Here is a 24,468-nt window from a genome sequence, read left to right on the forward strand (position 1 = left end):
TGGAGACTAAATAAGCACACATGTGTTTAGGAGAGGTGCTGGCTAGCGGAGTAGAACACCTGTTTAGGAGAGGTGCTGGCTAGCGGAGTAGAACACCTGTTTAGGTGAGGTGCTGGCTAGCAGAGTAGAACACCTGTTTAGGAGAGGTGTTGGCTAGCGGAGTAGAACACCTGTTTAGGAGAGGTGTTGGCTAGCAGAGTAGAACACCTGTTTAGGAGAGGTGTTGGCTAGCAGAGTAGAACACCTGTTTAGGAGAGGTGCTGGCTAGCAGAGTAGAACACCTGTTTAGGAGAGGTGTTGGCTAGCAGAGTAGAACACCTGGTTAGGAGAGGTGCTGGCTAGCAGAGTAGAACACCTGTTTAGGAGAGGTGCTGGCTAGCGGAGTAGAACCCTGGTTAGGAGAGGTGCTGGCTAGCAGAGTAGAACACCTGGTTAGGAGAGGTGTTGGCTAGCAGAGTAGAACACCTGTTTAGGAGAGGTGTTGGCTAGCAGAGTAGAACACCTGTTTAGGAGAGGTGTTGGCTAGCAGAGTAGAACACCTGTTTAGGAGAGGTGCTGGCTAGCAGAGTAGAACACCTGTTTAGGAGAGGTGTTGGCTAGCAGAGTAGAACACCTGTTTAGGAGAGGTGTTGGCTAGCAGAGTAGAACACCTGTTTAGGAGAGGTGCTGGCTAGCAGAGTAGAACACCTGTTTAGGAGAGGTGTTGGCTAGCAGAGTAGAACACCTGGTTAGGAGAGGTGCTGGCTAGCAGAGTAGAACACCTGTTTAGGAGAGGTGCTGGCTAGCGGAGTAGAACCCTGGTTAGGAGAGGTGCTGGCTAGCAGAGTAGAACACCTGGTTAGGAGAGGTGCTGGCTAGCAGAGTAGAACACCTGTTTAGGAGAGGTGCTGGCTAGCGGAGTAGAACACCTGTTTAGGAGAGGTGCTGGCTAGCGGAGTAGAACACCTGTTTAGGAGAGGTGCTGGCTAGCGGAGTAGAACACCTGTTTAGGAGAGGTGCTGGCTAGCGGAGTAGAACACTTGAAAAAGAAAAATGAGAACCTCAGATGAAATAATTGAATGACCTAATAACCGACATTCCATCAGGGTGGAGACAGCGTGTCTTTCGAAAGTGATATCACATTATTAAATTATTGCTTCTGAGCTCCTAGAGTGTGTGGCTCTCCTTTTCTTTTTCAATTGACCCATAGGGTACCATACTAAAGTTCTGATCCAGGTTGACCCATAGGGTACCATACTAAAGTTCTGATCCAGGTTGACCCATAGGGTACCATACTAAAGTTCTGATCCAGGTTGACCCATAGGGTACCATACTAAAGTTCTGATCCAGGTTGACCCATAGGGTACCATACTAAAGTTCTGATCCAGGTTGACCCATAGGGTACCATACTAAAGTTCTGATCCAGGTTGACCCATAGGGTACCATGCTAAAGTTCTGATCCAGGTTGACCCATAGGGTACCATGCTAAAGTTCTGATCCAGGTTGACCCATAGGGTACCATGCTAAAGTTCTGATCCAGGTTGACCCAAAGGGTACCATGCTAAAGTTCTGATCCAGGTTGACCCATAGGGTACCATACTAAAGTTCTGATCCAGGTTGACCCAAAGGGTACCATACTAAAGTTCTGATCCAGGTTGACCCATAGGGTACCATACTAAAGTTCTGATCCAGGTTGACCCAAAGGGTACCATGCTAAAGTTCTGATCCAGGTTGACCCAAAGGGTACCATACTAAAGTTCTGATCCAGGTTGACCCAAAGGGTACCATGCTAAAGTTCTGATCCAGGTTGACCCAAAGGGTACCATACTAAAGTTCTGATCCAGGTTGACCCATAGGGTACCATGCTAAAGTTCTGATCCAGGTTGACCCATAGAGTCCCATTCTAAAGTTCTGATCCAGGTTGACCCATAGGGTACCATGCTAAAGTTCTGATCCAGGTTGACCCAAAGGGTACCATGCTAAAGTTCTGATCCAGGTTGACCCATAGGGTACCATGCTAAAGTTCTGATCCAGGTTGACCCATAGAGTTCCATTCTAATGTTCTGATCCAGGTTGACCCATAGAGTCCCATTCTAATGTTCTGATCCGGGTTGACCCATAGAGTTCCATGCTAAAGTTCTGATCCAGGTTGACCCATAGAGTTCCATTCTAATGTTCTGATCCGGGTTGACCCATAGGGTACCATGCTAAAGTTCTGATCCAGGTTGACCCATAGGGTACCATGCTAAAGTTCTGATCCAGGTTGACCCATAGGGTACCATACTGTTCTGATCCGGGTTGACCCATAGAGTCCCATTCTAATGTTCTGATCCGGGTTGACCCATAGAGTCCCATTCTAATGTTCTGATCCAGGTTGACCCATAGAGTCCCATTCTGTTCTGATCCAGGTTGACCCATAGGGTACCATGCTAAAGTTCTGATCCAGGTTGACCCATAGAGTTCCATTCTGTTCTGATCCAGGTTGACCCATAGAGTTCCATTCTGTTCTGATCCAGGTTGACCCATAGGGTACCATGCTAAAGTTCTGATCCAGGTTGACCCATAGGGTACCATGCTAAAGTTCTGATCCAGGTTGACCCATAGAGTTCCATTCTGTTCTGATCCAGGTTGACCCATAGAGTTCCATTCTGTTCTGATCCAGGTTGACCCATAGGGTACCATGCTAAAGTTCTGATCCAGGTTGACCCATAGGGTACCATGCTAAAGTTCTGATCCAGGTTGACCCATAGGGTACCATGCTAAAGTTCTGATCCAGGTTGACCCATAGGGTACCATGCTAAAGTTCTGATCCAGGTTGACCCATAGGGTACCATGCTAAAGTTCTGATCCAGGTTGACCCATAGGGTACCATGCTAAAGTTCTGATCCAGGTTGACCCATAGAGTTCCATTCTAAAGTTCTGCTCTGGGATATTCAGTAAACATTACGTGACCCCGATTTAAGATCAGGTTAACATTCAACCTCCATAGTGGTTAAGATTAAAGCACTCTGAAATCTGTGTCTAGATGGGGGGGGTTTATCCCCTTTTGTACTTGACCTATTTCCACATCGTTCCACATCGTTACAGCACTAGACATAATATGGCATTACAATGTCTTCATTCTTTTGGATCTTCTGTGAGTGTAATATTCACTGTTCACTTTTTATTGTTTATTTCTCTTTTATTTATTATCTATTTTATTTCTTTTGGCAATGTTAACATATGTTTCCCATGTTAATAAAGACCTTTGAAGAGAGACAGAGACAGAGACAGAGACAGAGAGACAGAGAGAGAGAGAGAGAGAGAGAGAGAGACAGACAGAGACAGAGAGACAGAGAGAGAGAGACAGAGAGAGAGACAGAGAGACAGAGACAGAGAGAGAGAGAGAGAGAGAGAGAGAGAGAGAGAGAGACAGAGAGAGACAGAGAGAGAGAGAGAGAGAGAGAGAGAGAGAGAGAGAGACAGACAGACAGAGACAGAGAGAGAGAGAGAGAGACAGAGACAGAGACAGAGAGAGAGACAGAGAGAGAGACAGAGAGAGAGAGAGAGACAGAGAGAGAGACAGAGAGAGAGAGAGAGAGAGAGAGAGAGAGAGAGAGAGGGGGGGAGGTTCTCCCTGCTTGAGATAGGTATAAATATAACTGTGTCCTCCACTGAAAATCAGTTCACCTTCAAAGACAGAAACTTTTCTTTGAGCCGCCATCATCTAACGCCAACATGAAGCGGCTACTGCTGCTCTGCCTGTGTGTCTACGCTGTGCGTTGTCAAGACGATTATGACGAATATGACCTGGTAATGTATATACTATATACTGTATGTATAAATCATAGGAAAATCTGTTTTTTTTGGCTTCACTAGTCCTTTAGCGCTTAGATGTTGGATGTGGGACTTTGACTTAGTTCTGAACAGGTTTCGACTTCCACTCTCCGCTCTCCACTCTCTCAGTGGAGCGGACCTGTAGTGTTTCAGACCCCCTGCATAGGGAGTGACATGTCATCATTGTCTGGCCTATAGACAGGTTAGCTAACAACGCCATGAAAACGATGCGTGCTATTCAAAAAAGGGGGAAGAGGGCCGTGTTTTCTTATGATTCTGGATGGCCAGGTAGCTCGCAAAAAATAATCCCAAGGAGATGCCATGTGGGGAATCGTAGGTGGCTCGTTTCAGCTCGTTTTATTTTGTTCTTGACACCATGTCTTGTTTTGACTGATGTCAATTCTACGCTAATATGGCTAAAAATTCGCTTAGCTAGCTAACCAACAACTGCAACGATGTATTTGAGAGACATTCTGTATTTATGTTTTCAAATTGAACATTGGAGGTGAAATATAGTTGACATATTTGTCAACAATCTGTCTGTTTTGCCCCGTAGATCTCTTCCTCTGAGCGAGTGAGACGGCAAATGAAAGAGGACAGTCCAGCCGTTGTGTTTTCATGTCACTGTGACATTCTCAGCTGGATTTAGAGCACATGAACAAATACTAAATCATTTCATAGGTTTGAAAGAAAAGACCAGTTTCTCTTGGTCACAGACGTGTGAAATCACTTCATGCTTAAGGTTAGAATAGTCACCTGTTGGAAACTACAACCCTCTACTACATCGCACAGTTCAGGCTTCATCTGATTTCTCTCAACAGAAGCTGCACATTGAACTCACAGAAAGATAAAGGAAAAAAATCAAATGGAATTTGGAAACAGTTGCACAGACGTCGGTCAATTAGTTGTTTTCAACAAAAGAAAAAATAACATTTCAGTTAATCGCTCAGCACTAAAGCCCTTTCTAAAAAATATGAAACATTATCAGCTACTGTTTATGGCCATCTCATTATACATTATTATGTTCCGGGATATTTATTTAGGCAAAAAAGTCGATGTTTTTCCCCTATCATTCAAATGGTTCAACCCAACACCTGGCAACCTTGCCAAGAGGTCTGGATCTCTTGGTGTAACGGCTAAGATGTTGGGTTGACAGTCACTGGTTCAACCCAACACCTGGCAACCTTGCCAAGAGGTCTGGATCTCTTGGTGTAACGGCTAAGATGTTGGGTTGACAGTCACTGGTTCAACCCAACACCTGGCAACCTTGCCAAGAGGTCTGGATCTCTTGGTGTAACGGCTAAGATGTTGGGTTGACAGTCACTGGTTCGAGTCCTGGTTGGGACTAAAATACTATATATTTACTACATGTTATTAGTAATAAATAAAATATGCTATTTATTAGTATTATAAGAGTTCAAATCAGAGTTGATGATCATTGGTTTCTGTGTTCCACCTCCACAATGGTGTGTACATTACAAACTGTGTAATAATGATATTCTCATATTCAATGTTTATAGCCTATAAGACACTTTGAATGATAATTTGTTTAACTTGTCATGTTTTTTAAATGTTTTTTTTATGTTTATCTTTCACAGGGGGACAAAACAGATGTAAGTGGAGCTCATTCAATAGTGTGTCTTCAATAGTGTGTCTTCAATAGTGTGTCATTCAATAGTGTGTCTTCAATAGTGTCATTCAATAGTGTGTCTTCAATAGTGTGTCATTCAATAGTGTGTCATTCAATAGTGTGTCTTCAATAGTGTGTCTTCAATAGTGTGTCTTTCAATAGTGTGTCTTCAATAGTGTGTCTTTCAATAGTGTGTCTTCAATAGTGTGTCTTCAATAGTGTGTCTTTCAATAGTGTGTCTTTAATAGTGTGTCTTCAATAGTGTGTCTTCAATAGTGTGTCTTCAATAGTGTGTCTTCAATAGTGTGTCTTCAATAGTGTGTCTTCAATAGTGTGTCTTCAATAGTGTGTCTTCAATAGTGCGTCATTCAATAGTGTGTCTTTCAATAGTGTGTCATTCAACAGTGTGTCCTTCAATAGTGTGTCCTTCAATAGTGTGTCATTTGGGGATTAATTCAACCCTCGCAGTGTTCCGTAGTCTTTACACTGAATCTCTCTGCAACAGTGCCCAGGGCGAACACCATTCATTTTCTCGCTCTCTCCCTCTCTCGCTCTCTGTCTCTATCTCTCTCTCTTTCTCTCCCTCTCTCGCTCTCTGTCTCTCTCTCTCTCTGTCTCTCTCTCTGTCTCTCTCTCTGTCTCTCTCTCTCTCTCTCTCTCTCTCTCTGTCTCTCTCTCTGTCTCTCTCTCTCTCTCTCTCTCTCTCTCTGTCTCTCTGTCTCTCTCTCTTCTCTCTCGCTCTCTCTCTCTCTGTCTCTCTCTCTCTCTGTCTCTCTGTCTCTCTTCTCACTCTCTCTCTGTCTCTCTGTCTCTCTCTCTCTCTCTCTCTCTGTCTCTGTCTCTCTCTCTCTCCTTCTCTCTCTCTCTCTGTCTCGCTCTCTGTCTCTCTCTCTGTCTCGCTCTCTGTCTCTCTCTCTCGCTCTCTGTCTCTCTCTCTCTGTCTCTCTCTCTCTCTCTCTCTCTCCCTCTCTCTCTCTCTCTCTCTCTCTCTCTGTCTCGCTCAATGTCTCTCTCTCTGTCTCTCTCTCTGTCTCTCTCTCTGTCTCTCTCTCTGTCTCGCTCTCTGTCTCTCTCTCTGTCTGTCTCTCTCTCTCTCTTTCTCTCCCTTTCCCCCCTCAGCCCAAAAAAGTGGTAGACCCTCGCGGCCACCGTCCCTTGTCCAGAGGGAGTGAGACCTACTCCCCCGTCCGCAACAACCCCCCTCCCGTCAGCGGCGGTAGCCAATACCGTGGGCGACCCACGGCAGCTCCTGCCAGAGGCGTGGCGGCGCAGGAGAAGGATGAGCAACCGGAGGCTGGAGGGTGTACACATGCCTCAGAACAAATGGTGAAGAGTAAAGGCTCTCTTTGTGTGTGTGTGTGTGTGTGTGTGTGTGTGTGTGTGTGTGTGTGTGTGTGTGTGTGTGTGTGTGTGTGTGTGTGTGTGTGTGTGTGTGTGTGTGTGTGTGTGTGTGTGTGTGTGTGTGTGTGTGTGTGTGTGTGTGTGTGTGTGTGTGTGTGTGTGTGTGTGTGTGTGTGTGTGTGTGTGTGTGTGTGTGTTTATTTATGTTTTCAAACAATATATATAAACATACTCAGATAAAGACTCAAATAAATGACAATTGATCATATCAATTACATTAGACTTTATCAAGAGGCTGGATTAGTCTTCCTCCTCAGACCTTCTAGAGAGTGTTGTATCTAGTTAATGTCTTCCTCCTCAGACCCTCTAGAGAGTGTTGTATCTAGTTAATGTCTTCCTCCTCAGCGATAACACTTCCTTAGCATTAGCATCTACCATCTTTGCCATAATGATCTTATGCTTACAGCGGTAACACTTCCTTAGCATTAGCATCTACCATCTCTGCCATAATGATCCTATGCTTACAGCGGTAACACTTCCTTAGCATTAGCATCTACCATCTCTGCCATAATGATCCTATGCTTACAGCGGTAACACTTCCTTAGCATTAGCATCTACCATCTCTGCCATAATGATCCTATGCTTACAGCGGTAACACTTCCTTAGCATTAGCATCTACCATCTCTGCCATAATGATCCTATGCTTACAGCGGTAACACTTCCTTAGCATTAGCATCTACCATCTCTGCCATAATGATCCTATGCTTACAGCGGTAACACTTCCTTAGCATTAGCATCTACCATCTCTGCCATAATGATCCTATGCTTACAGTGGTAACACTTCCTTAGCATTAGCATCTACATTATCCAGTGTGTCCATCCTCCTCCGGCCCTACAGGGGGTGCTGTGTCCTACCGGCTGTGAGCTGAAGACAGCCATGCTGAAACAAGAGAGGAACGTGAAAGATGAAGTGAAGAGGATGCAGAAAGATGTTGACGAACTGTCGAGATCCTCTAACACCATCTATAACTACGTAAACGGCATGTCCTCAGCGCTGAGAGAGAGACAACTAGTCAGCAACGGTACAATACACACACACACACACACACACACTTTCATATGGACATGTCCTCAGCGCTGAGAGAGACAACTAGTCAGCAATACACACACACACACACACTTTCATATGGACATGTCCTCCATGCTGAGAGAGAGACACAGCTAGGTAAGGCCTAGCTAGATATGTAATTTACATACAATGACCCAAGACAAGTAAACATGTACAGTGGACAGTGTCCCGACGTTCTCACAGTGGACAGTGTCCCGACGTTCTCACAGTGGACAGTGTCCCGACGTTCTCACGGTGGACAGTGTCCCGACGTTCCCACAGTGGACAGTGTCCCGACGTTCTCCGCTCTGTCCAATTACTAAACATATACACTACCTTATACCTTATACAGTGCTGTCATATGTTAGCCAAGTATACTAAGCATGCTCTCCTCTCTTCTCTCTATCTCCTCCGAACTCCCCCTCTCCCCATCGCTCTCCCCGTACCCCATACCTCTCCCTGTCCCTCTCTCCCCATCTCATCGCCTTTCCCTTTCCCCCTCTCCCCCATCTCACCCCTTTCCCTCTCCCCTCCCCCCCATCTCATCTCCCTTTCCCTCTCCCTCACCCCTCTCTCCCCCATCTCATCTCCCTTTCCATCTCCCTCACCCCTCTCTCCCCATCTCATCTCCCTTTCCCCCTCTACAGAGAATGGTGACCTGGTGAGTCAGTACACGGACAGTCTGGAGTCCCAGCATGCCTTTGCAAAGGAGGCTATAGACACAGTCTTCCCTTCTAACATTAGGTGTGTGTGTGTGTTTGTTTGTGTTTGTTTGTGTGTGTTTGTGTGTGTTTGTTTGTGTGTGTTTGTGTGTGTTTGTGTGTTTTGTGTGTGTTTGTGTTGTTTGTTTGTGTGTGTTTGTAGTGTTTGTGTGTGTTTGTGTGTGTTTGTGTGTGTGTGTGTGTGTTTGTTTGTGTGTGTGTGTTTGTGTGTGTGTGTTTGTTTGTGTGTGTTTGTGTGTGTGTGTGTGTGTGTTTGTGTGTGTGTATATTGGAGGGGCAAGGTACAGTTATTAGCATCTTCAAGACATCGCTGAAAAACATCAACTCACTGTCATAGAGATCCTATGGTCACAGCTGAAACACTTCCTTAGCGTTAGCATCAACTCACTGTCATAGAGATCCTATGGTCACAGCTGAAACACTTCCTTAGCATTAGCATCAACTCACTGTCATAGAGATCCTATGGTCACAGCTGAAACACTTCCTTAGCGTTAGCATCAACTCACTGTCATAGAGATCCTATGGTCACAGCTGAAACACTTCCTTAGCATTAGCATCAACTCACTGTCATAGAGATCCTATGGTCACAGCTGAAACACTTCCTTAGCATTAGCATCTACTCACTGCCATAGAGATCCTATGATCAACGCTGAAACACTTCCTTAGCGTTAGCATCAACTCACTGTCATAGAGATCCTATGGTCACAGCTGAAACACTTCCTTAGCGTTAGCATCTACTCACTGCCATAGAGATCCTATGGTCACAGCTGAAACACTTCCTTAGCGTTAGCGTCTGTATTGTACCAGGGGTGGCATAACAAAGTCTTCTTCTTCCGTCAGGATTCTTCAAGGGGTCCTTGAGAAGATCCGGTTGAAGATTCAGAGAGTGGAGAAGGCTATCCTGGCCCAGAGGGAAGAATGCAAGGAGCCGTGCACTGTCTCCTGCCCCATACCTGTTGTCTCTGGTGAGGATGCGGACAGTGGGGTGGCTGGTTCTGTGGGTCGGGGTGGTTGGTTCTGTGCGTGGATGGTTCTGTGGGTGAGTTGTTCTGTGGGTGGGAGTGGTTGGTTCTGTGTGTCGGGGTGGTTGGTTCTGTGGGTGGTTCTGTGGGCGGGTAGGTGGGTGGGTGGTTCTGTGGATCGGGTGGGTGGTTCTGTGGGTGGGGGTTGTTGGTTCTGTGTGTCGGGGTGGTTGGTTCTGTGGGTGGTTCTGTGGGTGGGTGGGTGTTTCTGTGGGTGGGTGGGTGGGTGGGTGGGTGGGTGGTTCTGTGTGTTGGGGTGGTTGGTTCTGTGGGTGGTTCTGTGTGTGGAAATGTAGCTTACAGTAGGTCAGTCTGACTCATAATCTCATGATGAGGTGACCCTGCCTGCCACTTCAAAATCACTGTCACCCAATAGGGAATTCTCTCATCATGAGAGCATGAGTCATTGATTTCTTAAGACGTTGATTTCCCAGGACGAAAGACCGAGCTTCCGATCACACCTGTGGCATCAGACTAAACTTATCTGCCACCCCCTCCCCCCCTCCCCCTCCCCCCAGGAAAGGAGTGTGAGGACATCTTCAGGAAAGGAGGAAGGGATTCTGGGATGTATCTGATCCAGCCTGACTCCTTCTACCAGCCCTACAAGGTCTACTGTGACCAGACCACACAGAAAGGAGGTTGGTGCTCTCTCTCTCTCTCTCTCTCTCTCTCTCTCTCTCTCTCTCTCTCTCTCTCTCTCTCTCTCTCAGCCATGCTTGTGTATATCTAGAACTTTTAAATGCATGAGGGGGAGTGAAAAAGTGCTTTTGGAGAAAGGAATCGGAGAGAATCTATCCATTTATCCTTTATTTGAACTGTTTATTATCCCCCCCCTCCCTCCAGGCTGGACCACTATCCAGAACAGGAAGGATGGTTCTGTAGACTTTGGCCGGCGTTGGGACAACTACCGCAGTGGTTTCGGAAATATCGCCTTCAACGTCGGAAAGGGACATTGCAACACTCCAGGTGAGAGGAAGGAAATATGAATATATTACAATGGAAACAATTACATTTATATTCAGTCAATTTAGGAGGTAAAGTCATGATGTCACCGACCGTGTGTTTGGCCTGTGTCACTTGACAGGGGAGTACTGGCTGGGTAACGACCGCATCAGTCAGCTGACCAAGCAGGGACCCACTGAGGTCCTCATGGAGATGGAAGATTGGTCCGGGAACAAGGTCCACGCCCAGTACCGAAAGTTTACTATACAGGTAACACAGCCACGCCCAGTACCAACAGTTTACTATACAGGTAACACAGCCACGCCCAGTACCAACAGTTTACTATACAGGTAACACAGCCACGCCCAGTACCAACAGTTTACTATACAGGTAACACAGCCACGCCCAGTACCAACAGTTTACTATACAGGTAACACAGCCACGCCCAGTACCAACAGTTTACTATACAGGTAACACAGCCACGCCCAGTACCAACAGTTTACTATACAGGTAACACAGCCACGCCCAGTACCAACAGTTTACTATACAGGTAACACAGCCACGCCCAGTACCAACAGTTTACTATACAGGTAACACAGCCACGCCCAGTACCAACAGTTTACCAACAGTTTACTATACACTATACAGGTAACACAGCCACGCCCAGTACCAACAGTTTACTATACAGGTAACACAGCCACGCCCAGTACCAACAGTTTACTATACAGGTAACACAGCCACGCCCAGTACCAACAGTTTACTATACAGGTAACACAGCCACGCCCAGTACCAACAGTTTACTATACAGGTAACACAGCCACGCCCAGTACCAACAGTTTACTATACAGGTAACACAGCCACACCCAGTACCAACAGTTTACTATACAGGTAACACAGCCACGCCCAGTACCAACAGTTTACCATACAGGTAATAGTATCTTTACTATACAAGGAACAGACAGACAGTTTACCATACATCTACACTTTCCAAACAAATTTTTCCCAAACGGCCAGCAGAATAGATCCCCAAAGGGCCAGCAGAATAGATCCCCAAACGGCCAGCAGAATAGATCCCCAAACGGCCTACAGAATAGATCCCCAAACGGCCAGCAGAATAAATCCCCAAACGGCCAGCAGAATAGATCCCCAAACGGCCTACAGAATAGATCCCCAAACGGCCTACAGAATAGGATCCCCAAACGGCCAGCAGAATAAATCCCCAAACGCCAATAGATCCCCAAACGGCCACGAATAGCCAGCAGAATAGATCCCCAAACGGCCAGCAGAATAGATCCCCAAACGGCCAGCAGAATAGATCCCCAAACGGCCAGCAGCAGCATGGCATTCTAGAACTCTGAACTCTGGGGTCTGGAGTTGGGTTACTGGAAAGCACTTTGCACAGAAAATGTTGTGAAATGTGAATAATGATAATTAAAATCCTGATTAATTGGGAGGCCTCCCGAGTGGCACAGGCTGTGTTGTTGCAGCCGGCCGCGACCGTGAGACCCATGAGGCGTCCCAGCGTCGTCCGGGTTAGGAGAGGGTTTAGCCAGACGCTCTAGCTACTCCATGTGGCGGGCTGGACGCATGCACGCTGACTACGTTGTACAGTGTTCCCTCCGACACTTTGGTGCGGCTGGCTTCCAGGTTAATAAGCAAGCAGTGTGTCAAAAAGCAGTGCGGCTTGGTAGGGTCGTGTTTCGGAGGACGCATGGGTCTCGACCTTCGCCTCTCCCGAGTCCGTATGGGACAAGACTGTAACTACCAATTTGATGTCACGAAATTGGGGAGAAAAAGTTTTTATTTTTTAATGTATGAAAAAATCCTGATTGATTTATTAATGTATTGCAGGGCGAGACGTCCAACTACATATTGGCGATCGATGGGTATTCAGGAACAGCCGGTAACGTGATGCTGGACGGAGCTACGACGCTGTTTGGAGAGAACCGGACCATGACCATCCACAATGGAATGATGTTCAGCACCTACGACAGAGACAACGATAACTGGTATGTGATGATGCTGGATGAGGTGGGGGCTGTATGTCTGCTAGTTATTTTCCAATAAAGACCTAGACAACCAGGTAAGGGGAGGTCCTAACTAATCAATGAAGACCTAGACAACCAGGTGAGGGGAGGTTCTAACTAATCAATGAAGACCTAGACAACCAGGTGCGGGGAGGTTCTAACTAATCAATGAAGACCTAGACAACCAGGTAAGGGGAGGTCCTAACTAATCAATGAAGACCTAGACAACTAGGTGAGGTGAGGTCCTAACTAATCAATGAAGACCTAGACAACCAGGTAAGGGGAGGTCCTAACTAATCAATGAAGACCTAGACAACTAGGGGTGAGGTCCTAACTAATCAATGAAGACCTAGACAACTAGGGGTGAGGTCCTAAGTAATCAATGAAGACCTAGACAACTAGGGGTGAGGTCCTAACTAATCAATGAAGACCTAGACAACTAGGGGTGAGGTCCTAACTAATCAATGAAGACCTAGACAACTAGGGGTGAGGTCCTAAGTAATCAATGAAGACCTAGACAACTAGGTGAGGTCCTAAGTAATCCTAGACCTTAGTTGATCAATCAAGTACGGGGAGGTTTGAAAAGCCGCAGACACACAGCCCTCCAAGAATTACATTTGGTTTAGGGATTTTTGTTCAGTCAATGAAAACATCTCTCTCTGTGTCTGTCCCCCCCCACCCCCTCCCCTCTCTCCCCCCTCCCCCCCCCCTCCCCTCTAACAGGACCCCAGGTGACCCGTCCAAGCAGTGCTCCCGTGAGGATGGCGGTGGTTGGTGGTACAACAGGTGTCACTCAGCCAATCCAAACGGCCGTTACTACTGGGGCGGGGCTTACACCCGGTACATGGCAAAACACGGGACGGATGACGGCATGGTGTGGATGAACTGGAAGGGATCCTGGTACTCTCTCAAAGCCATCTGCATGAAGATCAGGCCCTACTTCGTCTCGCGGTAGACACACAGGGACACACACAGACACACACACAGAGACACACACAGACACACCGAGAGACACACAGAGACACACCGAGAGACACAGGAAGTGACCTTTAGCTGAATCAGGTCAAAAACAAAGGTTTGCACCCCTTTCGGGTAACCAGGACGATTCAACTCTGACCCTACGAGGTCTGTAGCTGACTTTCTGTTCTACCTGATAATTAACTGTACCCACCTGGTAGACCCAGGTCTAAATCAGCCCCTGATTTAGAGGGGAACACCTGGTAGTCCTAGGTCTTAATCAGCCCCTGATTTAGAGGGGAACACCTGGTAGTCCCAGGTCTAAATCAGCCCCTGATTTAAAGCGGAACACTGAAAACAAGGTACTGGCTTGGAGGCTCTCTATGTTCGTACTGTATGTGAGAGCCAACAGAGAGCAGCACTCAGTTTCCCCCAATGTGTCATAATCATAATCTGATCTAAATCTCTGAAACACTAAAGGAAACGTATAATGACTTCAATAGGGGCTTTATTTTAAAGACACTACAGAGGAACAAATGGTGCATGGACGCAAGACGAAAAGAGAGAAAAGGGATGTTGTTGTTTCAAACCTGAACCTGATGTCTTAATTATTATTTTTTTTATAAGGTTGAACCGAGAAAAGTCAAGTAAAAAGAGGAGTTTAAAAGAAGATTTTTAAAAAACACATGTGTTGTCGCTGTGTGATGTGATGATGTGTGTGTGATTGTCCCTTACGTTACTCAATAAAAACATATTGTGGAACTTATTTCATGTTTTCTCGTCATCATTGTATCAACTCACAGCCATCAGATCATTTACCTGGAATGTGAATGGGATGAAGTGACCTGTAAAAGGTGAAATCAAATATCTATATATATATATACAGTGGGGAGATCAAGTATTTGATACACTGCCGATTTTGCAGGTTTTCCTACTTACAAAGCATGTAGAGGTCTGTAATTTTTACCATAGGTACACTTCAACTGTGAGAGACGGAATCTAAAACACAAATCCAGATAATCACATTGTATGATTTTTAAGTAATTAATTTGCATTTTATTGCATAAATATAAAATATATTTAGAAAATATAAAAAATAATAAATTGCACAAATACTTGTTCTCCCCACTATATATATATATATATATATATATATAGAGAGAGAGAGAGAGAGAGAGAGAGAGAGTTATGGTGTAGTGTGGTGTTGTCATTGTAATATGATATACAGCTGTATATATAGAGAGAGAGTTATGGTGTAGTGTGGTGTTATCATTGTAATATGATATACAGCTGTATATATAGAGAGAGAGTTATGGTGTAGTGTGGTGTTATCATTGTAATATGATATACAGCTGTATATATAGAGAGAGAGTTATGGTGTAGTGTGGTGTTATCAGTGTAATATGATATACAGCTGTATATATAGAGAGAGAGTTATGGTGTAGTGTGGTGTTATCATTGTAATATGATATACAGCTGTATATATAGAGAGAGAGTTATGGTGTAGTGTGGTGTTATCATTGTAATATGATATAGAGCTGTATATATAGAGAGAGTTATGGTGTGGTGTGGTGTTATCATTGTAATATGATATAGAGCTGTATATATAGAGAGAGTTATGGTGTAGTGTGGTGTTATCATTGTAATATGATATAGAGCTGTATATATAGAGAGAGTTATGGTGTAGTGTGGTGTGTGTGTCAGAATACTTTCGACCTGTCAGTTGTTACCCTGCCCTCGGGTCAGTTGTAACCCTGTCTCCAGGTCAGTTGTTACCCTGTCCTCGGGTCAGTTGGTACACTGTCCTCAGGTCAGTTGTTACCCTGTCCTCGGGTCAGTTGTTACCCTGTCCTCAGGTCAGTTGTAACCCTGTCCTCAGGTCAGTTGGTACCCTGTCCCCAGGTCAGTTGTTACCCTGTCCCCAGGTCAGTTGTAACCCTGTCCCTGGGTCAGTTGTTACCCTGTCCCTAGGTCAGTTGTAACCCTGTCCTCGGGTCAGTTGTTACCCTGTCCCCAGGTCAGTTGGTGCCCTGTCCCCAGGTCAGTTGTTACCCTGTCCCCAGGTCAGTTGTAACCCTGTCCCCAGGTCAGTTGTAACCCTGTCCCCAGGTCAGTTGTTACCCTGTCCTCAGGTCAGTTGTAACCCTGTCCTCAGGTCAATTGATACCCTGTCCCCGGGTCAGTTGTTACCCTGTCCCCAGGTCAGTTGTAACCCTGTCCCCGGGTCAGTTGGTACCCTGTCCCCGGGTCAGTTGTAACCCTGTCCTCAAGTCAGTTGGTACCCTGTCCCCAGGTCAGTTGATACCCTGTCCCCGGGTCAGTTGTTACCCTGTCCCCAGGTCAGTTGTAACCCTGTCCCCGGGTCAGTTGGTACCCTGTCCCCGGGTCAGTTGTAACCCTGTCCTCAAGTCAGTTGTTACCCTGTCCTCAGGTCATTTGGTACCCTGTCCCCAGGTCAGTTGTTACCCTGTCCTCAGGTCAGTTGTTACCCTGTCCTCAGGTCAGTTGTTACCCTGTCCTCAGGTCAGTTGTTACCCTGTCCCCAGGTCAGTTGTTACCCTGTCCTCAGGTCAGTTGTTACCCTGTCCTCAGGTCAGTTGTTACCCTGTCCTCCGGTCAGTTGTTACCCTGTCCTCAGGTCAGTTGTTACACTGTCCTCAGGTCAGTTGTTACCCTGTCCTTGGGTCAGTTGTTACCCTGTCCTCAGGTCAGTTGTAACCCTGTCCTCAGGTCAGTTGTAACCCTGTCCCCAGGTCAGTTGTTACCCTGTCCCCAGGTCAGTTGGTACCCTGTCCCCGGGTCAGTTGTAACCCTGTCCTCAAGTCAGTTGTAACCCTGTCCCCGGGTCAGTTGTTACCCTGTCCCCAGGTCAGTTGTAACCCTGTCCTCAAGTCAGTTGTTACCCTGTCCTCAGGCCAGTTGTTACCCTGTCCTCAGGTCAGTTGTTACACTGTCCTCAGGTCAGTTGTTACCCTGTCCTTGGGTCAGTTGTTACCCTGTCCTCAGGTCAGTTGTAACCCTGTCCTCAGGTCAGTTGGTACCCTGTCCCCAGGTCAGTTGTTACACTGTCCCCAGGTCAGTTGTTACCCTGTCCTCGGGTCAGTTGTTACACCGTCCTCAGGTCAGTTGTAACCCTGTCCCCAGGTCAGTCGTTACCCTGTCCTCAGGTCAGTTGTTACTCTGTCCCCGGGTCAGTTGTTACCCTGTTCCCAGGTCAGTTGTTACCCTGTCCCCAGGTCAGTTGTTACCCTGTCCCCAGGTCAGTTGTAACCCTGTCCTCAGGTCAGTTGGTACCCTGTCCCCAGGTCAGTTGTTACCCTGTCCCCAGGTCAGTTGTAACACTGTCCCTGGGTCAGTTGTTACCCTGTCCCTAGGTCAGTTGTAACCCTGTCCTCGGGTCAGTTGGTACCCTGTCCCCAGGTCAGTTGTTACCCTGTCCCCAGGTCAGTTGTAACCCTGTCCCTGGGTCAGTTGTTACCCTGTCCTTAGGTCAGTTGTTACCCTGTCCTCAGGTCAGTTGGTACCCTGTCCCCAGGTCAGTTGTTACCCTGTCCCCAGGTCAGTTGTAACCCTGTCCCCAGGTCAGTTGTTACCCTGTCCTCAGGTCAGTTGTAACCCTGTCCTCAGGTCAATTGATACCCTGTCCCCGGGTCAGTTGTTACCCTGTCCTCAGGTCAGTTGGTACCCTGTCCCCAGGTCAGTTGTTACCCTGTCCTCAGGTCAGTTGTTACCCTGTCCTCAGGTCAGTTGTTACCCTGTCCTCAGGTCAGTTGTTACCCTGTCCTCAGGTCAGTTGTAACCCTGTCCTCAGGTCAATTGATACCCTGTCCCCGGGTCAGTTGTTACCCTGTCCTCAGGTCAGTTGGTACCCTGTCCCCAGGTCAGTTGTTACCCTGTCCCCAGGTCAGTTGTAACCCTGTCCTCAAGTCAGTTGTTACCCTGTCCTCAGGCCAGTTGTTACCCTGTCCTCAGGTCAGTTGTTACACTGTCCTCAGGTCAGTTGTTACCCTGTCCTTGGGTCAGTTGTTACCCTGTCCTCAGGTCAGTTGTAACCCTGTCCTCAGTTCAGTTGGTACCCTGTCCCCAGGTCAGTTGGTACCCTGTGCTTGGGTCAGTTGTTACCCTGTCCTTAGGTCAGTTGTTACCCTGTCCTCAGGTCAGTTGGTACCCTGTCCTCAAGTCAGTTGGTACCCTGTCCCCGGGTCAGTTGTTACCCTGTCCCCAGGTCAGTTGTAACCCTGTCCTCAAGTCAGTTGTGACCCTGTCCTCCGGTCAGTTGTTACCCTGTCCTCAGGTCAGTTGTTACACTGTCCTCAGGTCAGTTGTTACCCTGTCCTTGGGTCAGTTGTTACCCTGTCCTCAGGTCAGTTGTAACCCTGTCCTCAGGTCAGTTGTAACCCTGTCCCCAGGTCAGTTGTTACCCTGTCCCCAGGTCAGTTGGTACCTTGTCCCCATCAGTTGTAACCCTGTCCTCAAGTCAGTTGGTACCCTGTCCCCAGGTCAGTTGTTACCCTGTCCTCAGGTCAGTTGGTACCCTGTCCTCAAGTCAGTTGGTACCCTGTCCCCATCAGTTGTTACCCTGTCCCCAGGTCAGTTGTAACCCTGTCCTCAAGTCAGTTGTTACCCTGTCCTCAGGTCAGTTGTTACCCTGTCCCCAGGTCAGTTGTTACCCTGTCCTCAGGTCAGTTGTTACACTGTCCTCAGGTCAGTTGTTACCCTGTCCTTGGGTCAGTTGTTACCCTGTCCTCAGGTCAGTTGTAACCCTGTCCTCAGGTCAGTTGTTACTCTGTCCCCGGGTCAGTTGTTACCCTGTCCTCAGGTCAGTTGGTACCCTGTCCCCAGGTCAGTTGTTACCCTGTCCCCAGGTCAGTTGTAACCCTGTCCCTTGGTCAGTTGTTAGCCTGTCCCAGGTCAGTTGTTACCCTGTCCTCAGGTCAGTTGTTACTCTGTCCCCGGGTCAGTTGTTACCCTGTCCTCAGGTCAGTTGGTACCCTGTCCCCAGGTCAGTTGGTACCCTGTCCCCAGGTCAGTTGTTACCCTGTCCTCAGGTCAGTTGTAACCCTGTCCTCAAGTCAGTTGGTACCCTGTCCCCAGGTCAGTTGTTACCCTGTCCTCAAGTCAGTTGTTACCCTGTCCTCAGGTCAGTTGTTACCCTGTCCTCAGGTCAGTTGTTACCCTGTCCTCAGGTCAGTTGGTACCCTGTCCTCAGGTCAGTTGTTACCCTGTCCCCGGGTCAGTTGTTACCCTGTCCCCAGGTCAGTTGTAACCCTGTCCTCAAGTCAGTTGTTACCCTGTCCTCAGGTCAGTTGTTACCCTGTCCTCAGGTCAGTTGGTACCCTGTCCCCAGGTCAGTTGTTACCCTGTCCTTGGGTCAGTTGTTACCCTGTCCTCAGGTCAGTTGTTACCCTGTCCTCAGGTCAGTTGTTACCCTGTCCCCAGGTCAGTTGTTACCCTGTCCCCAGGTCAGTTGTTACCCTGTCCTCGGGTCAGTTGTTACCCTGTCCTTGGGTCAGTTGTTACCCTGTCCCCAGGTCAGTTGTTACCCTGTCCTTGGGTCAGTTGGTACCCTGTCCTCAAGTCAGTTGGTACCCTGTGCCCGGGTCAGTTGTTACCCTGTCCCCGGGTCAGTTGTTACCCTGTCCTTGGGTCAGTTGTTACCCTGTCCTTAGGTCAGTTGTTACCCTGTCCTCAGGTCAGTTGGTACCCTGTCCCCAGGTCAGTTGTTACCCTGTCCTCAGGTCAGTTGGTACCCTGTCCCCAGGTCAGTTGTTACCTGTCCCCAGGTCAGTTGTTACCCTGTCCTCGGGTCAGTTGTTACACTGTCCTCAGGTCAGTTGTAACCCTGTCCCCGGGTCTTTGTTACCCTCTCCCCAGGTCAGTTGTTACCCTGTCCTCAGGTCAGTTGTTACTCTGTCCCCGGGTCAGTTGTTACCCTGTCCTCAGGTCAGTTGGTACCCTGTCCCCAGGTCAGTTGTAACCCTGTCCCCAGGTCAGTTGGTACCCTGTCCCCAGGTCAGTTGTAACCCTGTCCTCAGGTCAGTTGTTACCCTGTCCCCAGGTCAGTTGTTACCCTGTCCCCAGGTCAGTTGTAACCCTGTCCCCGGGTCAGTTGTTACCCTGTCCCCAGGTCAGTTGTAACCCTGTCCTCAAGTCAGTTGTTACCCTGTCCTCAGGCCAGTTGTTACCCTGTCCTCAGGTCAGTTGGTACCTTGTCCCCAGGTCAGTTGTTACCCTGTCCCCAGGTCAGTTGTAACCCTGTCCCCAGGTCAGTTGTAACCCTGTCCCCAGGTCAGTTGTTACCCTGTCCTCAGGTCAGTTGGTACCCTGTCCCGAGGTCAATTGATACCCTGTCCCCGGGTCAGTTGTTACCCTGTCCCCAGGTCAGTTGTAACCCTGTCCCCGGGTCAGTTGGTACCCTGTCCCCAGGTCAGTTGTTACCCTGTCCTCAGGTCAGTTGTAACCCTGTCCCCAGGTCAGTTGTTACACTGTCCTCAGGTCAGTTGTTACCCTGTCCTCGGGCCAATTGTTACACTGTCCTCAGGTCAGTTGTAACCCTGTCTCCGGGTCAGTTGGTACCCTGTCCTCAGGTCAGTTGTTACCCTGTCCTCAGATCAGTTGTTACACTGTCCTCAGGTCAGTTGTAACCCTGTCCCCTGGTCAGTTGTTACCCTGTCCCCAGGTCAGTTGTTACCCTCTCCCCAGGTCAGTTGTTACCCTGTCCCCAGGTCAGTTGTTACCCTGTCCTCGGGTCAGTTGTTACACTGTCCTCAGGTCAGTTGTAACCCTGTCCCCGGGTCAGTTGTTACCCTGTCCCCAGGTCAGTTGGTACCCTGTCCTCAGGTCAGTTGTTACTCTGTCCCCCGGGTCAGTTGTTACCCTGTCCCCAGGTCAGTTGGTACCCTGTCCTCAGGTCAGTTGTAACCCTGTCCCCGGGTCAGTTGTTACCCTCTCCCCAGGTCAGTTGTTACTTTGTCCTCGGGCCAGTTGTTACACTGTCTCGGGTCAGTTGTAACCCTGTCTCCGGGTCAGTTGTTACCCTGTCCTCAGATCAGTTGTTACACTGTCCTCAGGTCAGTTGTTACCCTGCCCTCGGGTCAGTTGTAACCCTGTCCCCAGGTCAGTTGTTACCCTGTCCTCAGGTCAGTTGGTACACTGTCCTCAGGTCAGTTGTTACCCTGTCCTCGGGTCAGTTGTTACCCTGTCCTCAGGTCAGTTGTAACCCTGTCCCCAGGTCAGTTGTTACCCTGTCCCCAGGTCAGTTGTAACCCTGTCCCCGGGTCAGTTGTTACCCTGTCCTCGGGTCAGTTAGTAATATATATAATCATAGAATGCAGTAAATATACATATAGTACTATATATAATCATATAAGGCAGTAAATATACATATATTTATATATATAATCATCTAATGCAGTAAATATACATATAGTACTATATATAATCATATAATGCAGTAAATATACATATAGTACTATATATAATCATATAATGCAGTAAATATACATATAGTAATATAGATAATCATATAATGCAGTAAATATACATATAGTACTATATATAATCATATAAGGCAGTAAATATACATATAGTACTATATATAATCATATAAGGCAGTAAATATACATATAGTACTATATATAATCATATAAGGCAGTAAATATACATATATTTCTATATATAATCATCTAATGCAGTAAATATACATATAGTACTATATATAATCAGAAAATGCAGTAAGTGTATATATAGTACTATATATATAAAATCATATAATGTAGTACATATACATATAGTACTATATATAATAACATAATGCAGAAAATATACATAAAGTATTATATATAATCATATAATGCAGTAAATATACATATAGTACTCTATATAATATTAGAATGCAGTAAATAAACATAAAGTACTATGTATAATCAAATAATGCAGTAAATATACATGGAGCACTATATCTAATCATATAAAACAGTAAATATACATATAGTATAATATAATCATATAATGAAGTAAATATACATATAGCACTGTATAATCGCAGTTTATGATATTGACTGTCCCACTGGGTCAAAACAGCAGTCCTTTATTATAAGTTCATTAACACTCCTTTAACTCATCGTTGGACTGTCAGTCAAAGTGTGTGTGTGCCAGCCTGTCAGCCAGCCAGCCAACCAGCCAGTCATCCAGTCAGCCAGCCAGCCAGCCAACCAGCCAGTCATCCAGTCAGCCAGCCAGCCAACCAGCCAGTCATCCAGTCAGCCAGCCAGCCAGCCAACCAGCCAGTCATCCAGTCAGCCAGCCAGCCAACCAGCCAGTCATCCAGTCAGCCAGCCAGCCAACCAGCCAGTCATCCAGTCAGCCAGCCAGCCAGCCAGCCATTCAGTCAACCAGCCATCCACCTCTCTCACTCTGGGGAGTCGAGACAAAATCAGAGCTACGGTAGGTCACATCTCTCGTTGCTCGTTGGTGTCATCAGATCATTACAGCAGAATAGATCTAATAAATGAGATGCTGGTGAATGTGCAACATAACCTCCTCTTCGAAGGATGGCACATAGGGGATAATACACAGCGAACATATCTACTGTAGCCAACTGACAGCGAACATATCTACTGTAGCCAACTGACAGCGAACATATCTACTGTAGTCAACTGACAGCGAACAAATCTACTGTAGCCAACTGACAGCGAACATATCTACTGTAGCCAACTGACAGCGAACATATCTACTGTAGTCAACTGACAGCGAACATATCCTTGTGAATTCATTTCTGTTGTTTATGTAATTGATAGTCTGGGTACTGATACATCCATCTTTTGAATTGCGATTCATGCTCACTGTCCAAGTTTTCATTGGGGGTAGATCAACTGCACTATTATTACCCCAAATTGCCACGCCCTGATCTGCTTCACCTGTTTCCTGTGATTGTCTCCACCCCCTCCAGGTGTCGCTTATTTTCCCCAGTGTATTTATCCCTGTGTTTCCTGTCTCTCTGTGCCAGTGTATTTATCCCTGTGTTTCCTGTCTCTCTGTACCAGTGTATTTATCCCTGTGTTTCCTGTCTCTCTGTGCCAGTGTATTTATCCCTGTGTTTCCTGTCTCTCTGTGCCAGTGTATTTATCCCTGTGTTTCCTGTCTCTCTGTGCCAGTGTATTTATCCCTGTGTTTCCTGTCTCTCTGTTCCAGTGTATTTATCCCTGTGTTTCCTGTCTCTCTGTGCCAGTGTATTTATCCCTGTGTTTCCTGTCTCTCTGTGCCAGTGTATTTATCCCTGTGTTTCCTGTCTCTCTGTGCCAGTGTATTTATCCCTGTGTTTCCTGTCTCTCTGTGCCAGTGTATTTATCCCTGTGTTTCCTGTCTCACTGTGCCAGTGTATTTATCCCTGTGTTTCCTGTCTCTCTGTTGTCCTGTCTCTCTGTGCCAGTGTATTTATCCCTGTGTTTCCTGTCTCACTGTACCAGTGTATTTATCCCTGTGTTTCCTGTCTCTCTGTGCCAGTGTATTTATCCCTGTGTTTCCTGTCTCTCTGTACCAGTGTATTTATCCCTGTGTTTCCTGTCTCTCTGTGCCAGTGTATTTATCCCTGTGTTTCCTGTCTCTCTGTGCCAGTGTATTTATCCCTGTGTTTCCTGTCTCTCTGTGCCAGTGTATTTATCCCTGTGTTTCCTGTCTCTCTGTGCCAGTGTATTTATCCCTGTGTTTCCTGTCTCTCTGTGCCAGTGTATTTATCCCTGTGTTTCCTGTCTCTCTGTGCCAGTGTATTTATCCCTGTGTTTCCTGTCTCTCGGTGCCAGTGTATTTATCCCTGTGTTTCCTGTCTCTCTGTGCCAGTGTATTTATCCCTGTGTTTCCTGTCTCTCTGTGCCAGTGTATTTATCCCTGTGTTTCCTGTCTCTCTGTGCCAGTGTATTTATCCCTGTGTTTCCTGTCTCTCTGTGCCAGTTCGTTTTGTATGTTTAAGTCAAATCAACCAGTGTGTTTTTTCCCCCGTACTCCTGTTGCAATTCTCCTTTTTCTAGTCCTCCTGGTTTTGAACCTTGCCTGTTTCTGGACTCTGTACCCGCCTGCCTTGACCATTCTGCCTGCCTGACCATTCTGCCTGCCTGACCATTCTGCCTGCCTGACCATTCTGCCTGCCTTGACCATTCTGCCTGCCTTGACCATTCTGCCTGCCTGACCATTCTGCCTGCCTGACCATTCTGCCTGCCTTGACCATTCTGCCTGCCTGACCATTCTGCCTGCCTGACCAGTCTGCCTGCCTGACCAGTCTGCCTGGCTGACCATTCTGCCTGCCTTGACCATTCTGCCTGCCTTGACCATTCTGCCTGCCTGACCATTCTGCCTGCCTTGACCATTCTGCCTGCCTTGACCATTCTGCCTGCCTGACCATTCTGCCTGCCTGACCAGTCTGCCTGCCTGACCAGTCTGCCTGCCTGACCATTCTGCCTGCCTTGACCTTACTGCCTGCCTGACCATTCTGCCTGCCTTGACCTTACTGCCTGCCTTGACCTTACTGCCTGCCGGACCATTCTGCCTGCCTGACCAGTCTGCCTGCCTGACCATTCTGCCTGCCTTGACCTTACTGCCTGCCTGACCATTCTGCCTGCCTTGACCTTACTGCCTGCCTTGACCTTACTTCTGCCTGCCGGACCATCTGCTGCCTGCCATGACCAGTCTGCCTGCCTGACCAGTCTGCCTGCCTGACCATTCTGCCTGCCTTGACCTTACTGCCTGCCTGACCATTCTGCCTGCCTGACCATTCCATTCTGCCTGCCTGACCATTCTGCCTGCCTGACCATTCTGCCTGCCTTGACCTTACTGCCTGCCTTGACCATTACTGCCTGCCGGACCATTCTGCCTGCCTGACCAGTCTGCCTGCCTGATCCAGTCTGCCTGCCTGACCATTCTGCCTGCCTGA

General features: G+C 47.4%; 1 protein-coding gene across 2 annotated transcripts; it reads left to right on the forward strand.

Moving 5' to 3' along the window:
- Positions 1 to 3,630: 3,630 nt before the first annotated feature.
- On the forward strand, positions 3,631 to 14,310 carry fgb (fibrinogen beta chain). Of its 2 annotated transcripts, XR_006084255.1 has the most exons (12): positions 3,631 to 3,771; positions 5,394 to 5,408; positions 6,545 to 6,751; positions 7,665 to 7,848; positions 8,522 to 8,618; positions 9,437 to 9,561; positions 10,137 to 10,256; positions 10,462 to 10,584; positions 10,703 to 10,830; positions 12,412 to 12,569; positions 13,311 to 13,771; positions 13,818 to 14,310. XR_006084255.1 is itself a non-coding variant. In XM_042328056.1 (11 exons), exons 1-11 carry the CDS (start codon positions 3,697 to 3,699, stop codon positions 13,540 to 13,542), a joined length of 1,464 nt encoding a protein of 487 aa, XP_042183990.1. In that variant the 5' UTR covers positions 3,631 to 3,696; the 3' UTR covers positions 13,543 to 14,310. The 2 variants fall into 2 exon arrangements, 1 of the variants encoding a protein (XP_042183990.1); XM_042328056.1 differs by having other exon boundaries at positions 13,311 to 14,310.
- The last annotated feature ends 10,158 nt before the right edge of the window (positions 14,311 to 24,468 follow it).

The sequence above is a fragment of the Oncorhynchus tshawytscha genome, linkage group LG10, assembly GCF_018296145.1.
Source record: "Oncorhynchus tshawytscha isolate Ot180627B linkage group LG10, Otsh_v2.0, whole genome shotgun sequence".
Lineage (NCBI taxonomy): Eukaryota > Metazoa > Chordata > Actinopteri > Salmoniformes > Salmonidae > Oncorhynchus > Oncorhynchus tshawytscha.